The sequence below is a fragment of the Giraffa tippelskirchi genome, chromosome 12, assembly GCF_054371585.1.
Source record: "Giraffa tippelskirchi isolate mGirTip1 chromosome 12, T2T-mGirTip1v1.2.pri, whole genome shotgun sequence".
NCBI lineage: Eukaryota > Metazoa > Chordata > Mammalia > Artiodactyla > Giraffidae > Giraffa > Giraffa tippelskirchi.
In genome coordinates this window covers 146,596,040-146,623,522 of record NC_137286.1, presented here as the reverse complement: position 1 = coordinate 146,623,522, position 27,483 = coordinate 146,596,040, and the positions used below count along the sequence as shown (strand labels likewise).

General features: G+C 40.7%; 2 protein-coding genes across 10 annotated transcripts in view; one reads left to right on the top strand and one right to left on the bottom strand.

Annotated features, from left to right (window-relative positions):
* LIG4 (DNA ligase 4) overlaps nucleotides 1-27,483 on the top strand; it is an 84,063-nt gene that overhangs the window by 1,848 nt on the left and 54,732 nt on the right. For 3 of the 9 annotated variants that reach the window (XR_014071659.1, XR_014071657.1, XR_014071658.1), the window contains exons 2-3: nucleotides 1,615-4,047; nucleotides 4,552-4,692. Coding sequence is in view for 6 of the 9 variants with exons in the window: in XM_081551428.1 (XP_081407554.1) it covers nucleotides 1,643-4,378 (2,736 nt within the window). In the remaining 3 variants the exon portion in view is untranslated. Of the gene's footprint in view, nucleotides 1-1,614; nucleotides 4,450-4,551; nucleotides 5,842-27,483 lie in introns of those variants that run through there. The other 6 variants (XM_081551430.1, XM_081551429.1, XM_081551432.1 and 3 more) reach the window with 3 other exon arrangements.
* The window catches only part of ABHD13 (abhydrolase domain containing 13), a 60,544-nt gene that overhangs the window by 22,219 nt on the left and 10,842 nt on the right, over nucleotides 1-27,483 (bottom strand). The gene's annotated exons all lie outside the window — the stretch shown is intronic.

Genomic DNA, 27,483 nt, shown 5'->3' with positions numbered 1-27,483 from the left:
AGCTCCTGGCTTTCCCTGGTGTGCTTTTCCAGGAACTCAGCTCCGCGTTTTAGTAATTCATTCAACAAACCGATGAACTCCTATGTGCCAATTTATGTGGTACAAATTACACCAATTTCTAACCTCCAGAGACTGACAGTTCAGTAAATGTGGTATGGTGATTGATTCCTTGTGCCAACTGCTAGGTTACGTGGCCTTGTGCTGACACTGTGCAATTCCCTTTTGTTTCCTGGGGTGGGGACTCTCCTGGACTCTGTACCACACGAGATCTGCCTACTCCTGGAAGCAGCTCTGGCTCCATGCTCTTTGGGCTACTTGGGAACTTGCCAAGAGGTGTCTGAAACTACAAGATAAGGCATTCTTCAGATTCTTAGAGTACACATTTTACTTAAATCTTTTTTGGGAAAAGTTAGTATATTTTAGTGTTACATAGTTTAAACCATATTAAAATAGTTCTGTTATAGATTTTAATAGAACGTGCACAAATATTTAAAGCTTCAAAGTAATTTTATGCTTGTGGTAACCACTTTAGCAAATATTCTAGACCCTAGTCCAGCAAGGTCCCCATTTTTTCCTCAGTGACTTTAGAAGATTCTTCAGTGGGGGGCTCTGTCTCATGCCATTTTACTTTTGTTATATTTTTATTAAAGCAATTAGCACTTTATAATCATTCCCATAACATCCTCTTTTCATTACAGAATGTGCACCTAAGGCAGAAGTGTACTGTATTTGCCCATAGCACAGTGTCTAGCCCATATGTAGTCAGCAGGTGGTTTGAGGATTACTGGCATGAGAATATGAGCCAAAAAGCTGTGCTAATGAATTTAAATTTGTGAAACTGTACGAACTGTGATGCTAGAGTTGAGAGATAGGTAAAGTGAGAATTTTATGGGGAGAGTATTTTGATTTGGGCTTTGGCTGCCAGAGTGACTTGTCAGAGCAGTGAAGAAGTGATAGTGAACAGTCATAGACTTTGTCAGGAAGGAGAGGGTGCTTATTTGGAGGGGAAGGGGTCTGGATTATCTATGCACAAGTTCAGTTCAGCCAAATTGCAATTCAGTGAACCAGTGATTTGGTAAAAATATGATTTTAAGAAGTTTTTTTCCTACCTATAATGGATAAACAACAAGGTCCTCCTGTATAGCACAGGGAACTATATTCAATATCCTGTGATAAACCATAATAAAAAAAATAGGAAAAAATCACACACACACACACACATATGTATAATTGAATCACTTTGCTCTACAGCAGAAATGTATACAGCATTGTAAATCAACTATAATAAAAAAATAAGATAAAATGTGAAAAATTGTTTGTAAATAAAGAAAAAGAGTTTGTTTCTGATGCTGTGTGATGGTGGTCTGAAAGAAAAAGAAGAGAAATACAAGAAAAGACCTCAGGAGCCCAGAAATGAACTGGGATTGAAGCAAAATAGTTGATTATCATTCAGTGTAGAGTTTGCAGAGAGACGTCATTTATAGCATTGATCTGTTTCCATTTAATGAATGTTACTGAACATTTATTATAAACCACACACTCTCTATAAGGTCTTTACATTAAATATTTAGTTGAATTTTGTCTTTTAAAGTTACTCTCTTTTTGCTTTACCAGATAAACCAGAAGATTCACCATCGCTTCTATGGCTGCCTCACAAACCTCACAGACTGTTGCATCTCATGTTCCTTTTGCAGATTTATGTTCAACTTTAGAACGAATACAGAGAAGTAAAGGGCGTGCAGAAAAAATCAGACACTTCAAAGAATTTTTAGATTCTTGGAGAAAATTTCACGATGCCCTTCACAAGAACCAAAAAGATGTCACAGATTCTTTTTATCCAGCCATGAGACTTATTCTTCCTCAGCTGGAAAGAGAGAGAATGGCTTATGGAATCAAAGAAACTATGCTGGCTAAGCTTTATATTGAATTGCTTAACTTGCCTCGAGATGGAAAAGATGCCCTTAAACTTTTGAAGTACAGAACACCGACTGGAACCCGTGGAGATGCTGGAGACTTTGCGATGATTGCGTACTTTGTATTGAAACCCAGATGTCTACAGAAAGGAAGCCTAAGCATTCAGCAAGTAAATGACATTTTAGACTCCATCGCCAGCAATAATTCTGCCAAAAGGAAAGACCTAATGAAGAAGAGTGTTCTTCAGCTTATAACTCAGAGTTCAGCGCTTGAACAAAAGTGGCTGATACGGATGATCGTTAAGGACCTAAAGCTTGGCTTTAGTCAGCAAACTGTATTTTCTGTTTTTCACAGTGATGCTGCCGAGTTGCATAATGTCACCACAGATCTCGAGAAGGTCTGTAGGCAACTGCACGATCCTTCAGTGGGACTCAGTGACATTTCCATCACCTTATTCTCTGCCTTTAAACCCATGCTGGCCGCTATAGCAGATATCGAGCGAATTGAGAAGGACATGAAACACCAGAGGTTCTATATCGAAACCAAGCTGGACGGCGAGCGGATGCAGATGCACAAGGATGGGGATGTGTACCGGTACTTCTCTCGCAACGGGTATAACTATGAGGACCAGTTTGGTGCTTCCCCACAGGAAGGGTCCCTCACACCATTCATTCATAATGCATTCAAAACAGATGTGCTGAACTGTATCCTCGACGGTGAGATGATGGCCTACAACCCTAACACACAGACTTTTATGCAAAAGGGGAATAAGTTTGATATTAAAAGAATGGTGGAAGATTCTGAGCTGCAGACTTGTTACTGTGTTTTTGATGTGTTGATGGTTAATGATAAAAAGCTAGGACATGAGACCCTGAGAAAGAGGTACGAAATTCTTAATAGTGTTTTCACACCTGTACCAGGTAGAATAGAGATAGTGCAGAAAACACAAGCTCATACTAAGAAAGAAGTAATTGATGCTTTGAATGAAGCGATAGATAAAAGAGAAGAGGGGATCATGGTAAAACACCCACTGTCCATTTACAAGCCAGATAAAAGAGGTGAAGGATGGTTAAAAATTAAACCAGAGTATGTCAATGGACTGATGGATGAGCTGGACATCTTAATCATCGGGGGCTACTGGGGGAAAGGTGCCCGGGGTGGGATGATGTCTCATTTTTTGTGTGCTGTGGCAGAGAAGCCCCCTTCTGGTGAGAAACCCTCAGTGTTTCATACTCTGTGTCGCGTTGGCTCGGGTTACACCATGAAAGAACTGTATGACCTGGGTTTGAAGTTGGCCAAACACTGGAAGCCTTTTCACAGGAAAGCCCCACCAAGCAACATTCTGTGTGGAACAGAGAAGCCAGAGGTCTACATCGAGCCTTGCAATTCAGTCATTGTTCAGGTTAAGGCCACAGAGATCGTCCCCAGTGACATGTATAAAACCGGCTGCACGTTGCGTTTTCCCCGGATTGAGAAGATAAGAGAAGACAAAGAATGGTATGAATGTACATCCCTGGAGGACTTAGAGCAACTTCGAGGGAAAGCCTGCGGAAAGCTCGCATCCAGACACCTTTACATGGGTGCCGATGATGAACCGCAAGAGAAAAAGCGGAAAGCTGCCCCAAAGATGAAGAAAGTCATTGGAATTATTGAGCACCTGAAAGCTCCCAACCTTTCTAACGTAAACAGGGTTTCTACTGTGTTTGAAGACGTGGAGTTTTGTGTCATGAGTGGAACCAGCAGCCATCCCAAGCCTGACCTGGAGAACAGAATCGCCGAATTGGGTGGTTACATAGTACAGAATCCAGGCCCAGACACGTACTGTGTGATCGCAGGGTCTGAGAACATTCGAGTGAAGAATATTGTCTCTTCAGATAAATATGATGTTGTCAAGCCAGAGTGGCTGCTAGAGTGTTTTAGGACTAGAAGCTGTGTGCCCTGGCAGCCCCACTTCATGATCCACATGTGCCCGTTGACAAAGCAGCACTTCGCCCAGGAATATGACCAGTACGGGGATAGTTACTTTGTTGACACAGATTTGCACCAACTGAAGGAAGTGTTTTCGGGAATTAAAAACGCTGGTGAGCAGACTCCTGGGGAGATGAGTCCTGTGATTGCTGATTTGGAACACAGGTATTCCTGGGCCAGTGCGCCTCTTAGCATGTTTAGACACCACACCGTTTATGTGGACTTGTACACTGTCATCAATGACTTAAGTACCAGAATCAAGGGAGCTAGGTTAGCCATCACAGCCTTGGAGCTTCGATTTCATGGAGCACAAGTAGTTTCCTGTTTGGCTGAGGGAGTGTCTCATGTGATTGTTGGGGAGGATCAAAGTCGGGTTGCAAACTTGAAAGCTATTCGAAGGACTCTTAAGAGGAAATTTAAAATCTTAAAAGAACATTGGGTCACTGTTTCAATAGACAAGTGTGAATTACAGGAGGAAAATCAGTATTTGGTTTGAAGCTAGCTTTCCTAGTGAGGCAAGCCTCAGATCTGACTGACTCATTGCAACAGATTAGCATGATAAAATGTTAAACTATGTTTTATTTTCATCTTTTAAAAATCTGTGCTTAAAAAGTATTACTAGATACAGACAGTCATCATAACTTTATTTTTTTTTCTGTATCTTTATAGAGCTTTTAATAATAAGAAAAAAGGTACTCATTTATATGAGGAAAACACTTAAAAGAAAAATGGATTATTTAACAAGAAATACAAGTGGTGAAAAGACACCCAGTGGCCCAATGTGAAGAAAGAAAATTTTTTAGCAGTATAGTAAGTATTTCATTATTTTTATGACCAAGATGAAATAAAAAGTTTAACATTACAATCTCCTTATACAAATATAAAATTTTGACTCATATTAATAAAATAGATTTAGAAGCTTTTAGACTCATTAAAAGTAGTGACCTAAACAGGATTTTATGAAGTCGAATAAGATTTTTAATAGTGGTTTTTGTATAATAAAAGCATTGCAAGAAAAATATTGGTTGGCACATTTGGATTTGTAAATACGTCTTTTTAAGTTGAAGGCTAAAATTCCGCTTTTAAATGTGAAATGTGAACAAATTTATTTTTCAGGGTAAGGTCAGGCTCATGAATAAAATGCCTTGTTAATGATCAGGGTGAGTGTGTGTGCTCAGTCATGTTTGAGTCTTAACAACCCCATGGACTGTAGCCTGCCAGGCTTCTCTGTCCATGGGATTTTGCAGGCAAGGATATTTGAGTGGGTTGCCATTCCCTCCAAGGAATCTTCCCGACCCAGGGATTGAACCCATGTCTCCTGCATCCCCTGCATTGGCAGGCAGATTCTTTACCACTGCACCGCCTTAAAAGCACCTTGTTAATGATGTTATTAGCTAAATCAGGGGAGATTGAGTGGTGGTCTAAAAGTTAGATCAGTTTGATTTTTTAAATCTCTTACAATTTTAAACGTACTTGACCTACAATTAATTTTTTTTCTAAAATAGAGCATATTTTAAAGAAAATATTTTTATATGAATTTGTACTTCAGTATAAACAGTATTCACAGAGAGTGGTTTTCCTACGTATGACCCATTGAAAAGGTATCAGAATGGTATGTGTGTTGTAACTTGCTCTACAGAGAAGTAAATTGCTTTGATTTTTTTAAATGACTTATTTTTTCTTAGATTATTTAAAGTGTGTAGTATGTGTAAATATAAATATATTACATCTGGATTTATATACCAAATATGTGAAACCAAAATATACCAGATTTTGGAAGGTAGCCTATACATTTTGAAAAATATGTTTCATGGCATCAGTTAAATACTTGGAATTTGGTACTTGAGAAACTGTGTGTAGATTGTTGGTAAGTAGTTATTTTATTCAAACAGAGGAACAAATGTATGTTATTTTGTTGTATTTATTAATTTAAATAAAATATTTAATATGCTATTAAAATAACTTCTTATTATTTATTTTCAAAAATTCATAATTGTTATTTCAGTCAAGTAGATATTAAGGCATCAATGTCCTTTTGACTGATTTAAGTCAGTTCCTGTTGAAGGTCCTTTGTGTTTCATATTACTAAATGAGCTTTATTAAACATTTTAAATTTGTATAGTTTTACACAACGTCTATTGAGAAAAATTGCAAAATATGTGTAGTGAAGAGGAAAGTACACAATTTTACCACCAAAGATAATAACATCTACTATTTTAGGTTATTGATGATAAGGAAAGTACAAAATACATATTTTCAGTGTCAACAAGTATAAAGCTATCACGCTTTATATGATTAGCTTTTCTCAATAAATGGTGAGAATATTGACGGTCACTAAGCTGTACCAATTGCTACACCTTATTCCATGGACTGGCCTGTGATGTGCTGCAGCTGGCCCTCATTGTTTGGTTTCCAGGTTACTTCACCATGTCACCTGTACTTCTTTCTTAACGGCCATTGCAGTAAATTGTTTACATTATTAGAACTGTAATTGCTTATTCCAAGTTACGTATTTTTCAGGGACTTGAGACACATTGTGAAATTCTGGCAAGAATGCCTTTCTAGATTCTCCTCATCTTTAAATGCTGGAGAGTTCAGTTTCTAGATCTGTTCTCCCTCTTTTCAGTCCACAAGTGTTCGAATCCTGCTCAGTGGCTTTAAATGCACTAATGACTCCCACATTTCTTTAGAGCCAGTTTCTTTGCTTAACTTGAGTTCACATATCTAACCATTTACATAGCATCACATGAAGTCACGTGGCCCTCTCAACCTGTCCAACCATAACTATTCTTTTTTATCATAGAAGAAAATGTTAAATGCAGCAAGGAGGCTGACAATGAACCTGTGTGTGCATATCACCCATTCTCAACGATTAGCAGTTATCAATCTTTTTTTCATATTTATAGACCTCTGAATTATTTTGAAGCAACCTTAGATCACATAATTTCACCTAATGATATTTCATAGTAGAATTCTTGATTTTTCAAACATCTTTTTAAAACATTTTTATTTTATATTGAAGCATACCTGATTAACAGTGTTGTGTAAGTTTCGGGTATACAGCAAAGTGGCTCAGTTGTACATATATATTTATCCATTCTTTTTCAGATTCTTTTCCCATTTAAATTATTAAAAAGTATTGGGCAGAGTTTCCTATGCTATATAGCAGATGTTTGTTGGTTATCTATTTCAGGTAAAGCAGTGTGTACATGTCCATCCCAAACTCCCGGTGTGTCCCTTACCTTAACTCTTCCCCATGGCAATCTTAAATTCACCCTCCAAGTCTGTGAATCTGTTTCTGTTTTGTAAATAAGTGAAGCAAACTAGACCTCATCCACAGTTCCCCACTTCACTAAAGTGTACGTCTACTCACCAGGCTTCACAAGTAGCTTCATTCCTGACTCCATCTGCACTCATAGCTTCAGTGCGTAGCACATCTTGTTAGATCCAGCCTCTAAACATATTCACCACTTACAGTGACCGTAGTCTACACCTCTCACCGCTTAACTACTTACAGTAACTGTAGTCTGCACCTCTCACCGCTTAACAGTTACCATAGTCCGCACTGTTTGACCTACTGGACTTAATGGTGACCTCTTAATTAGCCTTTTCCCTTGTATGTTTCGCTACAGTCTCTTCTCCCAAACAGAATTTTTACTATTAAACCTGAAAGTCAAATCATGTTACCCCCCGGTCAAAACCATGGAATCACCATCACTAATGATGTCCAATGACTTTATTCCCTGACTTTGTATGGACAGAATCCTCCCAAGTAGGGAGATTGACTGGAGGTGAGCAAAGGGAGCTTTCTAGAGTGATGAAAAGATGATATATTTTGATTGTGGTGCAGTTACATGGACGTACACATCCGCCAAAGCTCCTGAACTTAAGATTTATAAATTCTACTCTGTAAATCGTATTTAGATAGTTACTAAACACTAAAAACGTAGTTGACAGTATAGTTACACACAGATAAAATGGGTCAGTAACACTTCTTTTAGAAATTAATATTGCAAAAAGAAGAGCAGTGAAATATCTCCAAGTAGTATGCAGTTCCCATGAGTATGTGCTGTGTTGTCTCTCAGTCCTGTCCGACTCCGTGACCCCGTGGTGGATGTAGCCTGCCAGGCTTCTCTGGAGAATCCCTCTTCCATGGGGGGGTTCTCCAGGCCAGAATACTGCAGTGGGTTGCCATGCCCCCCTCCAGAGGATCTTCCCAACCCAGGGATTGAACCCAGGTCCCTGTATTGCAGGTGGATTATTTACTGACTGAGCCACCAGCGAAGCCCATAAATATGAGGATGATCCAATATTAATTTAGGTTGTGTAACTCCTTTAATAGATTAAAGGCAGCAATAAAAAATTGGTATAGGAAATTTGTATTCTTCCTTAAGGAAGTGAAAATAAGTAAATAAAAGCACTCTTCTTAAACATGAATGCTTTAAAAAAGTCAGCTTTGGAAATTTGGGGATGATGATGGCAGTAACAATAGTTCTTGCATCTCTTACAAATTAGCACGTAGAAACCAGACAGACAGCTAGATAGTAAGAAAACACCCAAGGACAATGTTTATGACAGGGCCAGGTAATGAGGTATCCCTGAAAATCCAAATATGCAAGAAGTGAGGGTAAACAGATGAGCTACAAGACTCACATGGGATTAATACTTGAATGAAAAAGGAGTTGTGTGGGCTTCTCAGGGCCCTGAGAAAACCGGAAACTAGGCAAATAATCAGCACATGTTTATTGAAAAGCACAGAGGATCAGACGGAACACCCTGAAACTGGGAGGGTTTTTGTCCAACACAGTAGCAGGAGAGGAAAAAGAGCCCCACCTGAACCCAAAGGCACAATCGAGACCGATTCTCAAAACTGAGCATCAATCCTGCTAGGACTGGAGATAAGCTACTGGGGATGGGTTTAAAAAAAAAAAAAAAAGCAAGCTAGGGATAATAGAGATAAAAGAAATCCAAGGTCTAAATGAAAGTGGGGAATGAAACAGCCAATATTTTTAGGAAGCAAGCCACTGTGTTTTGGAAAAGTAGCAGCAGTGAGAGTTCTGTGAAGTTAGAAGTTACTCTTGACAACATGTTCTTCCAAACATGCAGGGAAGTTAATCTCACCCCCAAAATAGTAGGCAACTAAGAAGTACTGATGGAGAAGGAAATGGCAACCCACTCCAGTATTCTTGCCTAGAGAATCCTGTGGACAGAGGAGCCTGGTGGGCTGCCATCTATGGGGTCGCACAGAGTCGGACACGACTGAAGCGACTTAGCAGCAGCAGCAAGAAGTATTGAGACTGAAGACACAAAGCATAGCGTAGTGACTGAAGCATTAACATTACTCTGAAAGTGAAAGTGAGAATCACTCAGTCCTGTCTGACTCTTTGCAACCCCATGGACTACACAGTCCATGGAATTCTCCAGGCCAGAGTACTGGAGTGGGAAGCCTTTCCCTCCTCCAGGGGATCTTCCCAACCCAGGGATCAAACCTAGGTCTCCCACATTGTGGGCAGATTCTTTACCAGCGTTACTCTGGCACAGGCTTATTGCTGAAGTAATAGCAGGTGTTGTTTTGTATCAGAGTTAGTGTACTTCCTGTTATGGGATAAGACAGATGAACTGACACTCATGAGTTCTCAAGAATATCAGTACTTACAACTTTGGTAATCAGTTTTTTTATTCTTTTTCTTTTTTTGATTGTGCCATGCAGCTTGTGGGATCTTGGTTCCCCAAATCCCCCAACCAGGGATCAAACCCATGCCCCTTGCAGCGGAAGTGCAGAGTCCTAACCACTAGACCACCAGAGAAGTCCCTGTTAATCAGTTTCGGTTGATGCCTGTAAAATTGCCAAAGCTCCTGACAGTCTTAAGGAATGGCACTGCTGCTGCTGCTGCTGCTAAGTCGCTTCAGTCGTGTCTGACTCTGTGCGACCCCATAGACGGCAGCCCCCCCAGGCTCCGCCGTCCCTGGGATTCTCCAGGCAAGAATACTGGAGTGGGTTGCCATTTCCTTCTCTAATGCATGAAAGTGAAAAGTGAAAGTGAAGACGCTCAGTCGTGTCCGACTCTTAGCGACTCCATGGACTGTAGCCTACTAGGCTCCCCCGTCCCTGGGATTCTCCAGGCAAGAGTACTGGAGTGGGGTGCCATTGCCTTCTCCCAGGAATGGCACTACTGTTCCTTAGATGTTTCTACTTGCTTATTAAGGAATCAGGCAGCTACTGCCAACTTGAAGGTGTTCCCTTTCAAGAAATCAAAGTAAATTGAATTCTGAGGCTAATACAGGCCTTCAAGTTCTTACAAAATGTGTCATAATACTTAAAAATACCACTCAACCCTCTGCATTCCTTAATTTTTATGTAATCTAAGTAAGGTACATCCATATGATTCTAACAATGGTTTTCACAATTATTGGAGCAAGAATTTAGGGATAATGGGGGCAGGGTTACAGTCCCACAAGAAAAGTAAGAGTAATTGTGCTAGTTTTTTCCCTCTGTAAATCATGTCCTTTGTCCCAGAAATCTGGTTTTGTTAATAGCTGGAGCGTGTGTTGTGAGTCACACAATTTCGTCTGAAGTGACAACAGGCAATCTGTAGTGAGTGACTCTATGTGAAGGGCATCACTTTCCAACTGACAGCTTGGGGACCTTCAGGGTTTGCAAAGATGCTTGCATCTAATATTAGTCATTGCTTTAATAACTTTGAGTTTTTATATGAATTGATAAATAAGATCATTAATGTTCCTTTGCAAATGAGGTAATTTCAAAGCTCCTGAGTGAAACTCAAGCAACCTTAAGCCAAACATCTGCTGACATGAAAATGAGGCCTATTAGTCAGTCTCCAGATGTTTTTATTCTGAGTAGCATGTAACTTCATTTTTCCCACAATGTATCTTTAACTAAAGAAGGAAAAACAAGTTACATTAAGTAAAATAAAAGTTAATGAAGAGCATACAAGTAATAATATTATAAATAATTATCAAGATGATTGCCATCAGATTAATAAACTGTATTCATCTGATAAAATCCCTGTGTTACCAAGTTTTTTCCTAGCAATTCCAAACAGTGTTGAGCTAAGGAGAAACTAAATGGACAATCATATCCAGCTTGCCTTTTATGTGTTGGTAGTAGAGCCTGTTCACAACCCCGGTATATTTATTGGTAGAATAGTACTTGCACATAAGAGGCCTTCCCAGGCAGCACTAGTGCTAAAGAACCCACCTGCCAACGCAAGAGACACAAGAGACACAGGTTCGATCTCTGGGTCAGGGAGATTCCTCAGAATAAGAACTGGCAACTCAATCCAGTATTCTTGCTCAGAGAATCCCGTGGACAGAGGAGCCTGGCGGGCTACCATCCACAGGGTTGCAAAGACTTGGGTATGACTGAGCAACTAACACAACGCAAGAGAAGACTCTACACACGGACATCACCAGACGGTCAGTACAGAAAGCAGATTGATTTTATTCTTTGTAGCCAAGGATGGAGAAGGTCTATACAGTCAGCAAAAACAAGACCAGGAGCTGACTGTGGCTCAGACCATGAACTCCTTACTGAAAAATTCAGCCTTACATTGAAGAACGTAGGGAAAACCACTAGACCATTCAGGTATGACCTAAATCAAATCCCTTATAATTATTCAATGGAAGTGACAAATAGATTCAAGGGATTAGATCTGATAGAGTGCCTGAAGAACTATGGACAGAGGTTCGTGACGTTGTACAGGAAGTGGTGATCAAGACCATCCTCAAGAAAAAGAAGTGCAAAAAGGCAAAATGGTTGTCTGAGGAGGCTTTACAAACAGCTATGAAAAGAAGAGAAGTGAAAGACAAAGGAGAAAAGGAAAGATATACCCATTTGAAAGCAGAGTTCCAAAGAATAGCAAGGAGAGATAAGAAAGCCTTCCTCATTGATCACTGCAAAGAAATAGAGGAAAACAATAGAATGGGAAAGACTAGAGATCTCTTCAAGAAAATTAGAGATTCCAAGGGAACATTTCATGCAAAGATGGGCACAATAAAGGACAGGAATTATATGGACCTAACAGAGGCAGAAGATATTAAGGCGAGGTGGCAAGAATACGCAGAAGAACTACACAAAAAAGATCTTCATGACCCAGATAACCACGATGGTGTGATCACCCACCTAGAGCCAGACATCCTAGAATGTGAAATCAAGTGGGTCTTAGGAAGCATCACTACGAACAAAGCTAGTGGAGTGATGGAATCCCAGCTGAGCTATTTAAAATCCTCAAAGATGATGCTGTGAAAGTGCTGCACTCAATATGCCAGCAAATTTGGAAAACTCAGCAGTGACCACAGGACTGGAAAAGGTCAGTTTTCATTCCAATCCCAAAGAAAGGCAATGCCAAAGAATGTTCAAACTACTGCACAATTGCACTCATCTCACATACTAGTAAATTAATGCTCAAAATTCTCCAAGCCAGGCTTCAATAGTATGTGAACCGTGAACTTCCAGATGTTCAAGCTGGATTTAGAAAAGGCAGAGGAACCAGAGATCAAATTGCCAACATCCATTTGATCATCGAGAAAGCAAAAGAATTCCAGAGAAACATCTACTTTTGCATTATTGGCTACACCAAAACCTTTGACTGTGTGGATCACAGCTTCTGTGGAAAATTCTTCAAGAGATGGGAATACCAGACCACCTGACCTGCCTCTTGACAAATCTGTATGCACGTCAAGAAACGACAGTGAGAACTGGACATGGAACAATAGACTGGTTCCAAATTGGGAGAGGAGTATGTCAAGGCTGTATATTGTCACCCTGATTATTTAACTTATATGCAGAGTACATCATGCGAAATGCTGGACTGGATGAAGCACAAGCTGGAATCAAGATTGCTGGGAGAAATATCAATAACCTCAGACACCACCCTTATGGAAGAAAGTGAAGAGGAACTCAAGAGCTTCTTGATGAAAGTGAAAGAGGAGAGTGAAAAAGCTGCCTTAAACTCAACATTCAGAAAACTAAGATCATGGCATCCAGTCCCATCACTTCATGGCAAATAGATGAGGAAACAATGGAAATAGTGAGAGATTTTATTTTGGGGGGCTCCAAAATCACTGCAGATGGTCACCGCAGCCATGAAATGAAAAGACCCTTGCTCCTTGGAAGAAAAGTTATGACCAACCTGGATAGCGTATTAAAAAGCAGAGACATTACTTTGCCAACAAAGGTCCATCTCATCAAAGCTATGCTTTTTCCAGTAGTGAAGTATGGATGTGAGAGTTGGACTCTAAAGAAAGCTGAGTGCCAAAGAATTAATGCTTTTGAACTGTGGTGTTGGAGAAGAATCTTGAGAGTCCCTTGGACGGCAAGGAAATCGAAGCAGTCCATCCTAAAGGAAATCAGTCCTGAATATTCATTGGAAGGACTGATGTTGAAGCTGAAACTCCAATACTTTGGCCACCTGATGCGAAGAGCTGACTCATTTGAAAAGACCCTGATGCTGGGAAAGATTGAAGGCCAGAGGAGACCGGGGCGGCAGAGCGTAAGATGATTGGATGGGGTTGCAAAGAGTCAGACACAACCGAGTGACTGAACTGAGTGACTAACACTTTCACTTTCATTCCTGACATGTGAAAAGAAAAGTGCGTGGGTGACAATCTTGATTACATAGTAAAGGAGATTTCACAAGCAAAGTGCCCAAGGTTCCCCCTGGTTTCTTGCTGCTTATAGGAAAATACAAAAGGATTCAAACAAAAACCTGTTTCTGCCTATTAAAGAAAATGTAATTTGATGATTTTGAAAATTCCCAGCCTCTAGATAGCAAAGCTATTGAAATGAAGACATTGCTTAGAAAGTACCACACACAGTAAAAACTGAAGGTCTGACTGTGCAAACTTTGCTCAGACCTCAGAAATACGTTAAGATCAGATTTGCACCCTCCCAAGTGGTTCTTTCAAGACAGTCTCTTAGATCCTCTCAACCAAACTGTTAATATACCCAAGACCCAGAGTAGGTTTGATGTCGTGTTTGTCTCTGAGCCATCTCATAAGAAAGCCAAAGGACAAAAGGTCTCATCTTGCCCTGTTGTGTGACTTTGTCCAGAGGAGTGAGCCCCACTGTGAACCCCACCTTGGGAGATCCATGGGGTTCCTGGAAAACTCATCTCAGCAGACACACTGCCAGCTTAGCCTGGAAGGGACAGAGAGAGTATAAAATGAAAAGAGACCGAGGGAAAACACCCACGTTCTGCTGGCAGGATGCAGTCTCAGAAGACTACTCAACTGCAAACATATGCCTTCTTTCATGAAAAAGAGATGAGTCAGAGGGCAGGACCACGAGCCCAGACAGTGGAGCCAAGAGCCACAGAGAATCATTCCCAAGCTTTGGAAACAAGTCCAGAAACTCCAAGCCTGGCTGCATTTCACAACTGCTGTGGACAGAGGCTCCTCTCTGTCTTGCGTTTCTCCTCCCCACCAAAGGGCAGCGTGTCCAGCTCCCATGCCTGGTGGCTCCCACTGCTGTATGCTGGGTGTACTGGGGGCAGATCATTTGTGTCTTCCGTTTTGCCCATCCATAGATGGAGAGCTTTATCCCAGAGATTTCATTCGCACCTGATCCTGATTCAGTTGATATTATAAAGGGATAAGACTCTTGCACAACTTGGGAGGGTGCAAATTATTTTGCAAATGGGAGGGAAGTGAATCTTTGAGGGTCAGAGGATGGATTACGGTGGGCAGACTTTAAGGTGGTCCCCGGGATCTCTGCCTCTTTGTGTTTCCATCGTCGAAATCCCATAGACAGAGGAGCCTCGCAGGCTACAGTCCATGGGGTCACAAAGGAGTCAGATAGGATTTAAAACCTCAGCAACAACCACAAAAGAATCCCTCCCACTTGATGGAAGGCAGGACCCGTGATTGCTTCTTCATCAGTAGAATAATATGAGGTGATGGGTGCTGGTCCATAACTACCCCGCATTGTAGAAGTCTCCATCTTAGTAGCATGCTTGCCGCAGACTCTGTCTCTCTTCTTCTCTCTCTCCTTTCTGACTTAAACAGACAGAAGCTGTGACAGATCCTATAGCTGTAAAAACTGAACCATGAGGGCAGGGAACCAGATGCTTTCCCAATTGAGTCTCCAGTTGAAAACTCAGTAGTTGACAGCTAATGGCACTTCTCATCCTGTTCTCCTCTCTCTGAGACCCTTCAGTGATTAAAGACGGTAATGTGTGTCAAAGTGCACACCAGTGCTTAGTTCACATGAAGCACTGAAGAAATTCTTCCTCGTTTGCATTCCTTTGCTTGGTAGTATGAAAAATTCAGACAGACTGTAGTACATTTATTGTCATACGTGCTTAGTCGTGCAGGCATGTCTGACTCTTGCGACCCCATGGACGGTAGACTGCCAGGCTCCTCTGTCCATGGGATTTCCCAAGCAAGAATACTGCAGTGGATAGCCATTCCCTTCACCAGGGAATCTTCCCAGACCAGGGGTTGAACCTGCATCTCCTGTATTGGCAGGTGGATTCTTTACCACTGAACCACCTGGGAAGCCCATTTATTACCTGCCTAATTATCTATTACCAAATTACCAAAGAGTGATTACCTATTACAAAACTGATAATTTTTCAATCTTATCTCTCTCTGCTTAGCCAATTCCAACCAAACTGACTTATTACACTTCATCCTTTCAACTTTATGAACATCACATCTCTTCTATCTGAAATGTCCTCTAAGGGCCTCTGCTATGACATCCCTCAAATTTCAAATCCTACTTATCTGTAAAGTCACAGCTCACGTGACGTTTTTACCAGATGATCTACCCTAGTGCCTTCGTCATAATAAATCTCCTTCTTCCTACCACTCAGGAATTTAGAATTTGAGGTATTCCTTGTAATTTTCTGCCTTGTAATCTTTTTATCTGCTATTATATTCTGGATTGGCTCCTTGAGGATATGAATCATGCTTTGTGAGTCTTTTATGTTTCAATGTGTCTTGTGTTTATTGAGTGATTCACCATATATTTATTCACAAATACATCGGCCCAGCTGCCCCACTGCTTTTCTTGAGACTCTGTTTTCCTTATTCATATCATCACTGTTGTTTTTTAGAGACTTTATGCTGACACTTACCGAACAGTTTCCACTGCTCCAAAACTCATTGCTGGGAAAACAAACAAAAAAAAAAACAAGCACACACAACATACATCCAGGTATAGCTCAATCATTGACAGTGCAGACCCTGGAAGAAAAGTGCCTGAGTTGAACCTAGGCTTACCTACCTAGGGGCTTCCCTGGTAGCTCAGATGGTAAAGAATCAGTCTGCAATGCAGGAGACCACCCTAGTTTGATCCCTGGGTCAGAAAGATCCCCTGGAGAAGGGAATGGCTATTCACTCAGTAATCTTGCCTGGACAACTCCATGGATGGATGAACCTGGCGGGCTACAGTCCATGGGGCCACAAAGAGTCAGACATCACTGACTCTTTTTACCTACTTAGACAAGTTCTGCAGCCTTTCTGTGTCCAAGATTCCTCTTGTGTAAAATAGGGCATCGGCGGTACCTGGTTTATCCAGTTGTTGTGAGGACTAAGTGTGTGTGTGTGTATGCGTGCACACGTGTGAGTTCATATTAGAACTATATTTAAAAGGCTCTATCTTGTCAGTTATTATTTTTGTATATAAATGAGAAAGAAAAACAATAGGTGCAGAGGTTCTGTGATACAGGTAACAACAGAATGTGGATCGGAGAAAAAGACTTCGTTTGTACCAGAAACCCTGTAAGGGGCATTACCAGTCTTTTTTTGGCCCTTTCTCCTACAAAAGGGCAGTTGCTAATCATAGAAGCTGGGAGTGACTTATTCCCACCAGGGGTTTGTCAACACTTGGAGAGCTTTTGATTGTCAGGACTTGGGTGGTATGACTGGCCTCAAGGAGTCAGAGGTCAAGGATGCTGTTAAATATCCTACAAGGAGCAGAAAAGCTCCCCTCCCGAGGTAATGATCCAGACCAGAATGTTGATGATAGTGAGGCTGAGAACGATCCACCTGAAATGTAGGGAAAGAAGACCTGATATTCCTTGTAACTCCAAAAGACTGCATAACCACAGCTTCATTGGAAGCCGGTTTCTCATTCATAAACCAAAAGCTAATTCCTGCTTCTTCCTTTAAAAGTGTTAGAATGTGGGTTAATTACTGTTTGCAAAGTCCTTTGAAGATGTGAAGTACTCTTCAAATGCTATTTATTATTAATTACCAGTCTGGAAGACCGTCCCATGACCCTCTGTGTTCAGGACCCCAGCCAAGCCTCAGAGGCCTGAGAGACACTGCGTGCTTTTTGATAAGTTGGAGCATTTATAATGAAAAAGATAGGAATCAGGACCTGAGCCAATTTTCGATGGCTGGGATATGAGTGTATATAAATTGGCTCATTAAGATCAAGAAAACTATAGGTTTTTCTCTGGGGTATGTTTGCTAAATCAGAGTACATTTCTCCCAGTTTTACAACATGGTATGTGTTGGGGGCAGGGGATTAGCAAGAATCCACAGTACAACTTTAATAATTATAAAGAAACAAAATGAATTTATAGAAAAATTCTACTGTCTGTATTTATAAACTGATTTTCTCTGGCCCACGAGTCACTGTATAATTTGGATTGGGTGTGATAAAATGATTTGCAAAAACCTAAAAGAAACCAAGAAAGAGTATAATACAATGTGTTTTTTTCTCTAGGTATGAAGTGTAAATCATGTCCCATAAATATAATTTTATCCTTTGATGGGATGAATGCCTTTAAATTTCAGTAGAGCTCTCGATTTTACCTAATATGACCATTTTATTGTCAGGAGATAGAATCTAACCTCTAGATTTAAATAACAGTGCTATCCTTAACTCAGCCTCAGTCTGGATAAAGTCTTTGTTGGCTACATACTGGGGTAAAGAATTCTGAGCTGTTTGGTTTTGCCAAATTCCGATGGATGCATATGAGAACTTCAGTGTTTTGTAAAGGTGATGCTTTGTGTCAATGAGGGAAAACACGAATGATTTAATAAGTAGCTTGGAGACAACTGTGTAATCATCTAGGAAACAAAACCTCTCTCATTGTTTAAATACATCTCAAATAAACAGATAGATGAAAGTAAAAGGAAGCCATGCAAATAATACAAATTTAGGAGAAGGGTGTTTTAAGTACTGAAAACAAAAACAAAAATAGAAGCCAGAGAAGAAAAGATTGCTAAATTTAATGAATATAATTTGTAAAAATACTCTGTGGTAGTCAAAGGAGGTGACACAGGAAAAGTATTTGTAACAAAATAGCAGAAAAATGACTTTATTATATAAAGAGCTCCGATAAGAAAGGCTATCAACTAGATAAAAAATAACAAATAGAAGTGTATGCAAAACTGTTCAAAAACATAAAAAATATACTTCCACAAAACACAGGGTTTCTAAACTTATAAAAATATATCCTCCTTATCCATAACAATGGCAAACTAAAGTTGTATTTTTCTTCTTGCCGTCTGATTTGCAAACCAAAACTGAAAGTATTTTGTTGTTAAAAATGTGAGGAAAACTGATATTCTCATGCTTTTTTTGATGCAAATATTTATATCGTGTATATATTGGTATTCTGAATGAAAATAGCTAACAAAATTTAAAATATTTATACTCTGGCCAGTGAATGAATTTTCAGAGATTTATCTTTCAGAAGTTGTTACACATATACAAAAACATATATTTATAAGCATAGCATAGTTACTGTAAAATTATACTATGATGAAGAAGAGAGAATAAATTAAATATGACAAAAGTTTGATTAAATAAATGATGGTACATCAGCCCATGATAACATAAGACCAGAGCTTCCTGGTTTCCATCAGTGTAAGCTTATTAATTGAAGGAGCTTCCTCTTTTGTATAGGAAATCCTCATGTAAAATTAGCTTAAAATTTTTTCAGTAGAGAAGTCTAGTGATGTATTTCTCATACTATTGTCTCCTAAGAATAAATTCATTAGAAGATAATCAGCAAAATACTTTTTCAGACAATCTGTTAACAACCAGGCTCCAATGCCAGCCTTGGTAGGAGCAGCTGCCAGACTCATGATTCACTGAGCAGGACAATAAATTTCAACCTTATTTGATTTTGTTAATTAGTGTAAATGAGATCACTGTAGGAGCAGTTGCTAATCATCAGTTGCCATAAAATACCTGATGGGAGAGGTGGAGATGATATGCATAATTTTAATCATATTCATTTATTTGAACATTGTAAGAATGTGGGGGTTACATTTTTCATGAATTCTCCAGGCAAGAATACTAGAGTAGGTAGCCATTCCCTTCTCCAGGAGATCTTCCTAACCCAGGGATCAAACCCAAGTATCCTGCATTACAGGCAGATTCTTTACTGTTTGAGCCATCAGCAAAGCTCTCATGGTTAGCATCACTCTTTACAATGAAATTCTGTGTATGGAGAGACATATATGCAAGGACGCTTATCACAATGCTTTTTGCAATGGAAAACATTGGGGAACAATCTAAATGGTTAAGTCAAATACAGAACATCATATAATGACATAATACAGCTATTAAATTATTGAGGAAGAAGCTTTCCTAGCACTCAGTGTGTGCAAAAGGGTATAGTGAAGTGAAAGTCGCTCATTCGTATCCAACTCTTTGCTACCCCATGGAGTATACAGTACATGAAATTCTCCAGGCCAGAATACTGGAGTTGGTAGCCTTTCCCTTCTCCAGGGGATCTTCCCGACCCAGGGATTGAACCCCGGTCTCCTACATTACAGGTGGATTCTTTACCAGCTGAGCCACAAGGGAAGTCTACAAAAGGATATAAGCAGTATGCAATTAAAAAAAAGACTTGCATGGAAAAAATATAACATGTGGGTCATATGACAAAATTTGAGTATGAATTCAATGTAAATGAGAGAATTATGAGTGCTTTCTTATCTTTGTGTTTTTCTGGATTTTTTAGTACTTTTGTACCAAGGGAAAAGTTCCAGGAAAATTAAATTCTTATGAACTTGAAAAAAAAAATGAGATGGTGGAAAATGAAATTGAACACTGAAATCTGAAGTCTTATTTTTCTCTCCTGGTAAAATTCATAAGATATGTCCATTTTTTTCTTTTGGCTGATTTAATTTTTCAGATTCCATTTTAATGATTCCTTCATTATTTCACAAGTTTTTACTAATGGAAAAAAGGAGATATGTTTCATTCTAATTGTAAATTGTTGGGTACAATCTGATTCTAATTCATTGGTGGTCTTACTGATAGCAAATAGGGCCTGTAGACCTGCCCTCCAGCCCTGCTGCTGATGGGAGAAGGTGACTGGGCCCAGACTACGGAATAGAATAGAAAGTGTAGAATTTTATGAGAATGAGCCCTGCGTACACATTTTTTGAGTTCTTTAAACAAAGACCTGATTATGTAGTACAGTGTATCAGAATAAGGTCTTCCCTGGTGGCTCAGTGGTAAAAAATCAGCCTGCCAATACAGGAGAGGAGGGTTCAATCCCTAGGTCAGGAAAGTCCCCTGGAGGAGGGTGTGGCAACCCACTCCAGTATTCTTGCCTGGGGAATCCCATGGACAGAGGAGACTGGTGGGCTACAGTCCATAGGGTGGCAAAGGGTAGGACACGACTTAGTGACTAACCAGCAGTGCAACAAATGGCAGGCAACATTTTTCATTCACAACGGCCTTCTCTAACTTTTCTTTTCTCTGAACTCTTACTGTGTTTCTAGTCTGGAAAAGAAAAACAAAAGAATTGGTACTTAGGCACTCTATTTTATCTCGAGTCATAGTAATCTTAATGAGTCTTTGGGGGAAATTTAATCTTTTACCTCTATTTTGGGGGGATTTTTCCCACTCCACTTAAACTTTATATAGTGAACTCCTGTCACTAATTGGTTAAATATTATGTACTTTTGCACTCTTAAATGTGTATTTTTATCTTAGTAGTGTTAGATTGGAAAACTGGGATAGTGTCCAAAAGGGGCTAACCAAATATTACTCCATAAGGTTGCTCATGAGCAATTGATGGAACAGATAGCAGTGTAAGAAGAAAACAAGGGATGATAAAAAAAATTCCTTGCTACTTATTATTTTTTAGACCTTTGAATAGAAGTGGCCGTAGGACTTGCTGGGGAGTTTGTAGTAGACTTTTGTACCCTTGAAGATGGTATTAAGTGCTGGGTGTTATCAACTACAAATTGGCACTTGCCGTGAGTGCGTGCCATCTACCTCTACAAGGATGATATCATGTGCTACTGCAGCTGCTGACCTTCAACAGCTCCTGAAAGGCGTTCAGGGTGGAGAGCAGAAATGAGGCACTCTGTGCTCTCGAAAATCTGGCAGAACAGGTCTTCAGATAGTTAAATATTCTCAGGGGCTGATTTTATGAGTGCAATTCTTGCATCTCATCATGTCTAGAAAAGCACTAAATTCCTCCCTGGTGATGTCTTCTCCTGGTGACCAGCAGCAACATTCTGCAAAAATATGTGCTCTATTGCATGCATTTCCCGGTCGCCAAAACCACATACATACTGACCTTCCCCCTGCCACTTCAGAGCGGTCTCTCAGAGCTAGCTGGGGCGCCATCTCCCAGGCTAGAGTGCTCATTTTGCCCCAAATAAAACTTGACTCACAACCTCCACCTTGTGCATTTTTAATGACTCAGTGTTTCTCTGACTGAGAAAATGGGGAGAGATATTGAAAGGATGGATTCTGACACTGGGGGCTCCAGGCTCATGGAGAATGGGTTGGAGGAGTGTTTTGTAAGACCCTCCTTGGCTTTGGAACTGGGAATGAAAACCGTGTGCGCCTGTACCTTCGCTGTTCTGCTCACGATTCACATAGAGGAGATTCTGCCCACGTCCATCAGCAGACTGAAAACACCAGGATGATGGGATTAGAGCCCACCCTAAGGAGCTCGTTTTGAATAATCACCTCCTTAAATCCCCTTCTCAAGTAGGCACATTCTAAAGTAGCTTCTACATGTGAATGGGGATGGCAGGGACACAATTCAGGTATGATAGCTTACTTTCAAACGTGGGGATAAAACCATACATCTTTAAGAACCGGGCTTCCCAGGTGGCTCATTGGTAAAGAATCTGCCTGCAGTGCAGGAGATGCAGGTTTGAACCCTGGTCTGGGAAGATCCCCTGGAGGAAGAAATGGCAACTCACTCCAGTATTCTTGCTTGGAGAATCCCATGGGCAGAGGAGCCTGGTGGACTACAGTCCATGGGGTCATGAAGAGTCAGACATGACTTAGCGACTGAACAACGACAACAAATATTTAAGAATTATCTTTAAAACATTTCCATTTAACATCTCAGACGGGATGAACGATACTTTGGGCACATCAGCTCTGAGTCCTTGCTCTTCCTGAGTGGTGCGTTTCCTGAGAGGTGCCTGCAGGGCCTGGCTGGCATCAGCCCGATGAGTCCTCAGACCCTGTGTTTCACCCTTTCCTTCTTCCCGCATGTGGGCTTTCCCCATCCCACCCTTTCAGCTTTCCTTTTGTATCCCCTTCTCATCAGGCATCTCATTCCTTGTCTGAACCTTATGCATTTGAAAATGTTTGGTTCTTCTGATCTCGGACCTTTCCTGCTATTATACAAACATGTTTGTCCATTCTCTTTAAAAGTCAATATACACCAGTAGTTTTAAAGAAATGTCTAGAAAATTCCATGACATGTCTGTGATAATGTAACCTTGTTTTTCTTCCCTTTTTTTAGGTTTGAATGTCAATCCAAAGATTCACTATCACTCGGTTTTAGAGGGAGATAGAGGTTGAGGTAGATGGGTGCAATTTTTTTTTATATTCTAACTTTTTGGAAATTATGGCTGCAAGAGAGTGTTTTGTACAAAATGAGAAAAGGTGGAAGATTTAAAGCAGTCAATCATAATCTGAACTGAGGAAGGTCTTTGTTAACTTTTAAAATTTTGTTATATAAATAAATTATATGGGCTTGAGTGAGCTGTAAGATTTCCCTAAACATCTAAAGGATTTTCAAAGAGGGAGAATGTCTGTAATTAAAATGGTAAATCTTTAAGTAAGCAGTACTTAAATTATGCAGAAGCTCTTGAATAACTTGCTGGAAATAAAGCTGAGGCAGAGAGTTAGGGTATAAATATGCATGTTATATATTACATATAATTAATACATATTATATATAATTAATACATAGTATATGTTACATATAATTAGTACATATTATATATTATGTAAAATCATATATAAGTGCATGTATATACTTTTTAAATTTGGATTGGTATACTTTTGAGACATTAAATATATTAAATAATTTTTTTAACTACTACCAGTATATTATACATGAAATGACAAAATAGATTAAATATCTTGGAATCATGGAGTTCTAAGGAGGCTTAGCAATCACATAAGTTCTTACTAAATTTAATAAGAAGAAAACTGAGACGGAGAGAGGTACATATCTCAGCACTAACAAACGTATCTGCAAACCTAAATGAGTTCTATCTTATGATTATAACAGTCAAGTGAAATGAAGAGAGATGCAAAGAAATTCAACTGGAATACATGACCAGTTTTAAGGAGGAAAAATTTGTATAAACATTCCAGTTGTCCCTACAGCTGGACAGAGATACTCAGACGTGCACTGGTTCCATGACGTCAGTCTGTTCTCTGAGATCAGGCAGCTGGGGGAGATTCCACATGAGTGCGCGTTTCTTGACAGCCCTCCCTGCCAGAGGAAGGTCTGCCTTTCCTTCTCTGGAAACCTGGCTGGCCTGTGATGGCCTTGGCTAACAGAGCATGGGGGGAGCGATGCCCTGGGGGTCCATGACCTGCTTTTACGAGACTGGCAGTTCCCACCTCGATCCTGAGGCCGGAACCTTGGTGTCAGGCATCTAGCTGCTCCGCGTAAGGTACCATCCAGAGATGACCTGAAACTGGGGGGCAGGAGAGGGCCCTGCCTGAATTCCTGGCCCTCAGAATTGTGAAATACAATGAAATGACTGTTATTTAAAGCCTCTGAGTTTGGGGAGAGTTTGCTATGCTGTAATGCATAACTAGACTATTTCTGGTTGGACTAACTTAGGAAGAGATTTAACATTAATTTCAGGGAACGACTGTTTTTGCAAAAAAATAAATTGACATAATAGCGTAAGGTGTTGTGATAAATCAAATATAACTGAGACATAGTCATACCCTTAAGATTCATCCCGAGGCCATCAGATTCCCCTGACACACAGGCACGGGTTTTCTTGTCCTTAAAGTGCTGGAAATAATTGTGCTCTGGTGCCAAAGGATTGATGCTTTCAAACTGTGTTGTTGGAGAAGACTCTTGAGAGTCCCTTGGACAGCGAAGGGATCCAACCAGTCCATCCTAAAGGAAATCAGTCCTGAATATTCATTGGAAGGACTGATGTGGAAGCTAAAGCTCCAATACTTTGGCCACCTGATGCAAAGGGTCGACTCATTGGAAAAGACCCTGATGCTGAGAAAGATTGAGGGCAGGAGGAGAAGGGGTCGACAGAGGATGAGATGATTGGATAGCATCACCGAATCAATGGACATGATTTTGAGCAAATTCTAAGAGATAGTGAAGAACTGGGGATCCTGGCATGCTGCTGTCCATGAGGTTGAAAAGAGTCCAACTTGACTTATTGATGGAACAACAGCAACAAAATGTCCTAGCAGCTGAGATTGTGGTTCACAGTCCAGGACCATCAGCTTGATGGGAGCTTGTCAGAAATGCAGGACCTCTGGCTCCACTCCAAACCCCCTGCAACATTTTAACAAGAGCTCCAATTATTCATTTGCACTGTAAATATTGAGAAGCACTAATATAAACAGTTTTGTTAGGCAGACAGGAATTTCTGTAAATAAATGTGAGAAGAACATTCTTAATTTTATTGCAGAGTGCTCTTTCTTCTAGAATGTTTGGGCTCTGGTTAAACCTAAAAGGAAAGTTGTTCACATTCATTTTCTGCTTCCTTATTCATTTTCCTCCAATATCAGGTTGTTGTTCAAGGCAGAATTTCTCCAAACCTACAAATATTCAGAAATGGGAAAGTATACTTTCAAACTGGGGCATGCATCATATATGTATTAAAGTTATAGCTTAATTAGATAAGAAATTATATAAAAGCTTTTATCAGTTCTTGAAAGTAAGTATTTTACAAGTTAGGCTCCAGGGAAAACAGAGGCAACAAAAATATTATTACAAATGGAATAATTAAACCAGTTCAGGTTTCTGGGGCTGGGAAAAGGCGCAGCAAATTTGGACAAGAGTAGCTAAATTTATATTAATAAATTTAATATATGAGGTGACTTCCTCTGGGAAAACTGGTAGCCCAATTGCAGACCTCGCACCAAAGGCTTCCTGGTCATATCCCCGGGATTATTCTTTTGACATTTTCCACTGTTGCCACCTACTGGTTAAGAATGAATTTTCTTCTGTTGAGTTTGCTGTTGGATATTCATTGACTTGTATGTTCCTTGCATGCATGCTCAGTTATATCCAACTCTTTGTGACCCCATGGACTGCAGCCCACCAGGCTCCTCTGTCCATGGACTTTTCCAGGCAAGAATACTGGAGTGGGTTGCCATTCCCTTCTCCAGGGGATCTTCCCAACCCAGGGAATGAACCTGCATTTCCTGTCTCCAGCATGGGCAGGTGGATTCTTTACCACTGAGTCACCTATTTGTATGTTTATCTTTAAATAATTGGGCAGATATAAGTTATGTTAGATGCTAGTGTTTCAACAAGATACTGTGCTTGTCTTAAAGAGTTCATGGTTTCGTTCAACAGAAAGACTGGAGACCAGATGGCACAGGAGCTCATGGGAGAGACATCTCATCCACTCTCCAGGGTCAGGGAAGAATTTTCAGAAAGAAGTACAAAGACATGGTTCTAATGCAGGGTCCCAGTGTTAGAAAGCCTGTGATGTGTGAAAAGAGACTCAGGGAGGAAAAATAACAGCAATCTGTGTGCTTTTTAAATTGTCTAACTTGAGGAATAAGTCTATTGATTGAGCCCTAGTATGGTTTGTAGAACACACACAGAAGAGGTGATTTCAGTGTAAATCACGGAAAGATCTTTGAAAAAGATTTTCTTCACGAGTTATTAAAGATGAGCCATCTATATCCATTAACAAATATTTATTAAGCACCAACTGTATACCAAGAGTGATGTGGCAGCTGAGGATTAAATAGTGATCAAGACCATGAGAATGCTTGCCTTCATGGGTCTTGCAGATTCAGAGAACGGGGAGAAATGAGCAAAGGAATTTCAATAAATTATGAAAGTCTTTGGACTGGGGGAACAGAAGGGTTGGAAAGAGGCTTCCTTGAGGAAGTGGTGTCTAAGTTGGGGAAGGGTGATTAACGGGGGTGGGACTTGTGGGCAGAGGCAGAGGGTCCCAGGCAAAGAGAACGGGATCAACAGATACTGTTGAGGGTTTTACTTTTATCCTGAGGGCAATGGCGGCTTCCCTGGTGGCTCACAGGTTAAAGCATCTACCTGCAATGCGGGAGACCCAGGTTTGATCCCTGGCTCGGGAAGATTCCTTGGAGAAGGAAATGGCAACCCACTCCGGTGTTCTCACCTGGAGAAGCCCATGGACGGAGGAGCCTGGCGGGCTACAGTCCACAGGGTCGTAAAGAGTCAGACACGACTGAGTGACTTCACTTTCACTTTCACTTGAGGGCAATGGCAAGTCAGGAGGAGATTTTAAAAGGGAAGTGATTGTCAGCCTGGCTTGCTAGAAAATTCCTTCCTGGCCCCATGGCGGAGGACACACTGAAGAGGAGGGAGAGTGGAAATAGAGTTTTTGCGTGCCTACCCAGGCATGTCTGACTCTGCCACCCTGTGAACTGCAGCCCGCCCGGCTCCTCCATCCGTGGGATTCTCCAGGCAAGAATCCTGGAGTGAGATGCCATCTCCTCCTCCAGGGGATCTTCTCCACCCAGGGATTGAACCCACGTCTCTTGCGTGTCCTGCATTGGCAGGTGGATTCTTTACCACTAGTGCCACCTGGGAAGCCAGAAACAGGGTCACCTGTTTCAAAGCTGTTCATTATTCCTCTCACATTTATTTACATAAATGTCCATCCTTCTAATAAAACTAAACTGTCACTGGGCCCTGGGAGGGGCAGAGGTGTGCCCAGATGCACAGACGTCTTCAGCAGGAAAGCTAGGAATGGAGCGGTCGCCTGGTGTCACCTGCTGTGCTCGGCCCTGACCCTGCTCCTTCTGGACAGAATGCAGTAGGCAATGATTTAGTGATTATTAAGGGCTACGGGCTAATGTGCTAATATTACCAAGTCTTTGAAATGTGTCTCAACCGTCCAACTTCAAGGAACAGGTACTACATTCTCTTCAAGTGCTTATGAGAGATGTCACATGTTCTAAGGTTCTGCTTGGGGTTAACAAAATTTAAAGAGAAGGGGATGACAGAGGATGAGATGGTTGGATGGCATCACCGACTTGATGGACATGAGTTTGGGTAAACTCCAGGAGTTGGTGATGGACAGGGAGGCCTGGCGTGCTGCGGTCTGTGGGGTCGCAAAGAGTCGAACACGACTGAACAACTGAACTGAACTGAAATTTAAAACACGAGGAGTTATGTTTTCTAGGCT